This window comes from Schistocerca serialis, chromosome 11 (genome assembly GCF_023864345.2).
Source record: "Schistocerca serialis cubense isolate TAMUIC-IGC-003099 chromosome 11, iqSchSeri2.2, whole genome shotgun sequence".
Lineage (NCBI taxonomy): Eukaryota > Metazoa > Arthropoda > Insecta > Orthoptera > Acrididae > Schistocerca > Schistocerca serialis.
The window spans coordinates 168,297,656-168,303,247 of record NC_064648.1 but is presented as its reverse complement, the minus strand read 5'-3'; the positions used below and the strand labels follow the sequence as shown (position 1 = coordinate 168,303,247).

General features: G+C 42.9%; 1 protein-coding gene across 1 annotated transcript; it reads left to right on the top strand.

The window, feature by feature from the left end:
* Nucleotides 1-459: 459 nt before the first annotated feature.
* LOC126426596 (uncharacterized) lies at nt 460-3,047 on the top strand. Its single transcript, XM_050088490.1, has 2 exons — nt 460-637; nt 2,146-3,047. Exons 1-2 carry the CDS (start codon nt 460-462, stop codon nt 3,045-3,047), a joined length of 1,080 nt encoding a protein of 359 aa, XP_049944447.1.
* Nucleotides 3,048-5,592: the final 2,545 nt, after the last annotated feature.

Below are 5,592 nucleotides of genomic sequence, written 5' to 3'. Positions count from 1 at the left end.
TATTGCTCACGGTTTGTCGAACTTCGTGCTCGACTTGCCGGTCACACCTTTATTTACACCGATGGCTCCAAAACTGACGATGGTGTCGGCTGTGCCTTTGTCGTCGGGGCCGCCACCTTTAAATACCGGCTCCTCGACCAACGTTCCAGCTTTACGCCGCTTTCACACTATACGGTTTTGACCGTACGGCAAAAAGCCGTACGGCTGTAGGTGTGAAGAAATGTATGGCGCCTTTCACATTATACGGCGACGGCAAAATGCCGCTGCCGTGCCGTGCTGCAGCCGTGTCTTGCCACTACAACAGACGGTCGCCGTACGGCAAGTTCGACAACAGTGGCCTACGTGACTAAGTGCATGCTTTCACACTGGACGGTTTTGAGCCGTACGGCGTCGACTAGTTCGTTGTAGTGTCGTTTTATTCATTTGTGTTTATTCTTGTTTACTGAAAAGTGTAGAAGAATGGATGAAATTGATACTGAACTTTTGATAACCTTGGTGGAAGTAAGACCTGTTCTGTGGGACAAAACTCTAGATGCGTATAGAGATCGTATTGCTACAAAGAATGCTTGGCGGGAAGTTTGCGTAGCACTGAAGCAAGATTTTGATGAGATGGAAGACAAAGATAAAAATGCGTTTGGTAAGTATTTATTTAATATATTAATATTACATTTAATACGTTTTAAACAGTTTTTATTTAACGTTATAAATTTTATTCTAAAAGTAAATCGTTTGTTTATAAGTAAATTACTGCTACCAGTCACGTTTTTTTTGTTTTGTTTATATTTTGCACGACGCGTTTCGGGAAATAATTCCCATCCTTAAGTGCGTTTTTCTCTAAGTTTTCATCATGTGTGGTGTCTTTTTATGTGTCAGGTCTTGCATTCTGTTTTCTTTACTGTAATTTATAAGAGAAACACGCACAAGACCTCACAAATAAAAAAACACTACACATAATGAAAACTTAGAGAAAAAAACGCACTTGAAGATCGGAATTATTTCCCGAAACGCGTCGTACAAAATATAAACAAAACGATTAAAAACGTGAGTGGTAGCAGTAATTTATTTATAAAGAAAACTATTTACTATACAGTCGCAGGCTTTCACAAACAATCTACAAAAAGGAAAAGGCTTGTTAATTTATATCTTTGACATCTGCCATGACACGCTTCCAGCATTTGTCATAAAATATTTACAAAGAGTGTTCCTTATGGCGTTGGCTGTCAGTCCTCCTCTTATGTTGGCATCTTGGGCTAAGTCTTCCAAACCAGTGAAGGATGTGGTGTCTTCAATTATAAATCCATCTCTCTGACGTACAAAATTGTGTAAAACAATGCAAGCTTTAACCATTTTTACTGCAAAATCTGGATGAACATTTAAAGGTCGGTGAAACAACCGCCACTTATTGGTGAGGATGCCAAAAGCACATTCCACATACCTCCTTGCTCTGCACAAACGGTAATTAAATACACGTTTCTCAACTGTCAAGTTTGTTCCCCCAAAAGGCCGGAGCAAATGCGTGTGTAGGCCAAATGCTGCGTCTCCCACGAAGAAGTAGGGTACTTTTGGACCTTCCGTACCAGGCAGACATTGGACGTCTGGAAATTCCAGGGAATTACTTTCTATTGACTTCCATAAACTGGACCGTCTGAACACTGAAGAGTCACAGTCTTTGCCATAACTTCCTACGTCGACATAAATGAACCTGTAGTTGGAATCCGCTACAGCCATCAGAACCACAGAAAAGTATTCTTTGTAATTGAAGTACATTGATCCGCTATTAAATGGGGCAGTAAGACGGATATGTTTTCCATCCACCGCTCCTAAGCAGTGGGGGAAATTAGCAGTACGTTCAAATCCAGCCGCTATTGATTCCCATACCTCTTTGGTCGGTCTTTGTATACATTCTTCCCGCAGTGATGACCAAATTGCTGTGCATACATCATTAACCACTTTACTTGCTGTAGAAATCCCAATTCTGTACTGGAAATGTAAGTCAGTGAAGGAACAACCGCTTGCCAGATACCTGAACAAAACGAAAAAAAATCAGTGACATTTAGTTTGCAGTGGACATTTTTTGTTACAGTTTTGCTTTTTTCTATACAAAATTAAAATGTTTTCATACAGTTTTGTTTTCTTTTGATGTAGGTATAGAAGTAATACGGAGGTGGACCAATCTACGAGACTCCTTTGTGAAGTCAAACATAAAAATTCAAGCTGCGAAAAAAAGTGGCTCAGCAGCAAAGAAAATGAAAAAGTATGTATATTCTGATCAGCTGCAGTTTCTAAAAAAGCTGTATGATGCTCGAGAGACGGAGGACAGTTTTCAATCGGAACGCACCGCCAGACTGGAAGAGGATATAGAAACGCAGGGCTCCGTCGAAAATACTGAGAATGTTTCTGGGCCATTTGATACAGCACCCACACAACAAACATCCAAAAGCGAGTGCCATACAAACAGAAAACATAGAAAACCTGATGCAATCGAAATGAAAATATTACGAGCTCTGGAAGAAGACAAACCTTGCAGCAAAATGTCATTTTTACTTAGTCTGAAGCCTCATCTGGAAAAATTTGATGAACAGGATTATCTTCAGTTTCAGATGGGAGTCCTCAAAGTTATAGAAAATATATATGAAAGGAGAAATATATTGACAGCTCAACCTCCTCCATTTACCCATTACACACCTCCCATGCCCTATAATAATAGATTTCAAGCTTATTCTTATTCACCTATGGAAAATGCTGCTCCAATATCCTCTTACCATACGCATCAGATTCGTCCTCCTCCAGCTGCACCAAACCCAACTACTTTTCTCGAACAACCATTACAGACTTCTCAAGGTCGCAGTTCTTATCAACGAATTAATAAAGTGCCACCACCATACCCTTCGCCTTCCACAAGTAGCCATGAAGGCCCACCATCAACAACGCAGTTCTACAACGTTTTTGCAGAGAGCCTGTCGCCACAAAGTGACAGTACAGTCAGTCCTGCTACAAACTCTTTGGTTTCAACTGCTGATATTGATATTGACTTTTCTACTTCATAATCTGAGCGTAATAAAAATGTAAAACACAAATAAATAAGTAAATAAACAGAACTAGTTTTTATGTATTAAATTACCTTAACGTGATAGCCAGCATTTGAACAGGTTGGATGCAATTGCGGAATTGTGTGTTTTGTCGTTGTAACACATCCTTTAGTTTTCTATGTAATTCGTCAAACGAGGTAATAGACATTCGGAAATAGTTAAAGAATTTATTTCCGTCGTTCCTCAAATCTTCAAAGAGTGTATAAAATAAACCCACTTCGTCTCTTCTCTGGTTAATGGGGTGTACCCACAAAAGACGACCTTTTCTTTTGCGGCGACGATGAAGCAACCACAAAGCAACAACTCGTTTACGGTTCATCTTGATACACACATTAAGCAAACTGAATAGACACCAACAACTGGTCACGTCAAAAAGCCGTGTAATGTGAAAGCAACACAGGCACGGCTAAAACTCGTACGGCTTTTTGCCGTACGGTCAAAACCGTATAGTGTGAAAGCGGCGTTACGGCCGAGCTTTTTGCTCTCCATCAGGCCGTTCAGTATGCCCGCCGCCACCGCCATTCATCGTATGTACCCTGCTCTGACTCACTCAGTGCTCTTCAGAGCCTCGGAGCTCCCAATCCGGTCCATCCCTTGATTCAACGGATACAGCAGTCCCTCCATTCTTTCGCTGATAATGGTGGTTCTGTCAGCTTTCTGTGGGTTCCCGGACATGTAGGAGTGCCTGGGAATGAGGCTGCGGATGCTGCAGCCAAGGCTGCAGTCCTCCTGCCTCGGCCAGCCTCCCACTGTGTCCCGTCATCTGACGTTCGTGGGGATGTATGTAAGAGGCTCGTGTCGTTGTGGTGGGATGCTTGGTCATCCCTCCAGGGAAACAAGCTCCGGGCAGTAAAACCGCTCCAAACTGCTTGGACAACCTCCTCCCGACCATCTCGGCGAGAGGAGGTCCTTCGGACCAGGTTGCGGATTGGGCATTCCCGGTTTAGCCACCGCTACCTGCTCTCCGGTGACCCAGCCCCGCAGTGCCCTTGTGGTCAGGCATTAACAGTGCACCATGTTTTATTGTCGTGTCCCCGTTTTAGTCAATCTCGTGTTGTCCTGTCCCTGCCATCTACCGGATATTTTAGCTGATAACGCTCGAGCAGCTGCTCGTGTTCTGCGTTTTATAACTTTGACTGGCTTGTCCAAAGACATCTAACTTTTTTACTTATTTTATCTGCATCTTTGTCAGGACTTTCTGGTGTCCCCCCCCCCCCCTTGAGTTTTACCAGATTCCATGTGCCCTAACAACAGGGACTGGGCGCTAATGACCTCAGTAGTTGAGCGCCCTTAAACCCCACGCCACCCAAAAAAAAAAAAAAAAAAAAAAAAAAAAACCAGGACTCGCGCTGCACGGCGGTGTCGTGTGCTGTTAGCAGAAGCACTCCCGTCGGTTGTCTGCTGCCACAGCCCATTGACAGATTTCGCCGCACACTGTCGTAGCAGGTGCGCCCGTCGCACGCCCCACATTGATTTCTGCGGTTATTTGACACAGCGTTGCTTGTCTGTCAGCACCGACAGCCCTGCGCAAACACCGCTGCTCTCGGTCGTTAAGCAAGTGCCGTGGGGCTCTGCGTCGTCTCTGGTGGGAGCCGATGCCTGGAATGCGGCGTTCTCCGCACGGTCTCCAGACTACTGTGGATGTCGCAGTATTGAATTCCTTAACGTTTTCGGAAATCGAATGTCCTGTGCACCCAACTGCAACTACCATTCTGTTATGAAACTTCCTGGCAGAAACTTCCTGTGCCGGGCCGAGACCCGAACTCGGGACCTTTGCCTTTTGTGGGCAAGTGCTCTACCAACTTTTTTTTAACATTTATTTATCGGTATTCTATTTGGATACAAAATTAGGCAGTTCACAAACACTAAATGAAATGCATCCTCTGGAAAAAAAATCATTGGAAAACAAATCACGAATTTAAAGGAACAGGGATGTTGTTCTTTTTATTTATTTATTTTCAATAAAGATAACTGTGTTAAAAGGAACATGTAGATCTTTTCATGGTATAGGATGTGCATGAGTGGTGAGAGAAGCGTGAGGTTCATCAACAGCTGTCAGATGTGGTGGACTGTGTAACCTCCCCCCTCACTTATCGACCTTAATGACAGTGAAAAATTAAACCGCGTGTACCTAATGGAAATTTGGGAAAAGCGATCGTCACCGAAGTTAATCTGTCGGTGAAGAGGGAGGAAAGGGTTACATCTAAATGAGGAAAAATGCTAATGAAACTGGTGGAAATTAATTTTGAAAAGGGGTAAAGTTAATAAAGAAAGTAAATGTGCGGCCGTTACGTTAACAATTAACTAGCGGTAATTAGATATTTGAGATTTGAGGGAAATTACGGTTGCGAGTCCTAAGGACAATTACTATAGTAACTGAAAAAGAAGTGTTATTACACATATAATTAACACTACAAGCGTGGCAACTGAAGGTTGACACGTGTAGTGTGAAAACTGAAAGTTTGTCAGAAGCAATAAATTTCGCTACACCCTTACTTAATTT

What these genes read in the sequence shown, in the direction of transcription:
- LOC126426596 (XM_050088490.1), top strand. Translation starts at nt 460, where the DNA reads ATGGATGAAATTGATACTGAACTTTTGATAACCTTGGTGGAAGTAAGA. An exon ending in CAAAGATAAAAATGCGTTTG is followed by an intron (nt 638 to 2,145) that starts GTAAGTATTTAT and finishes CTTTTGATGTAG; the next exon opens with GTATAGAAGTAATACGGAGG.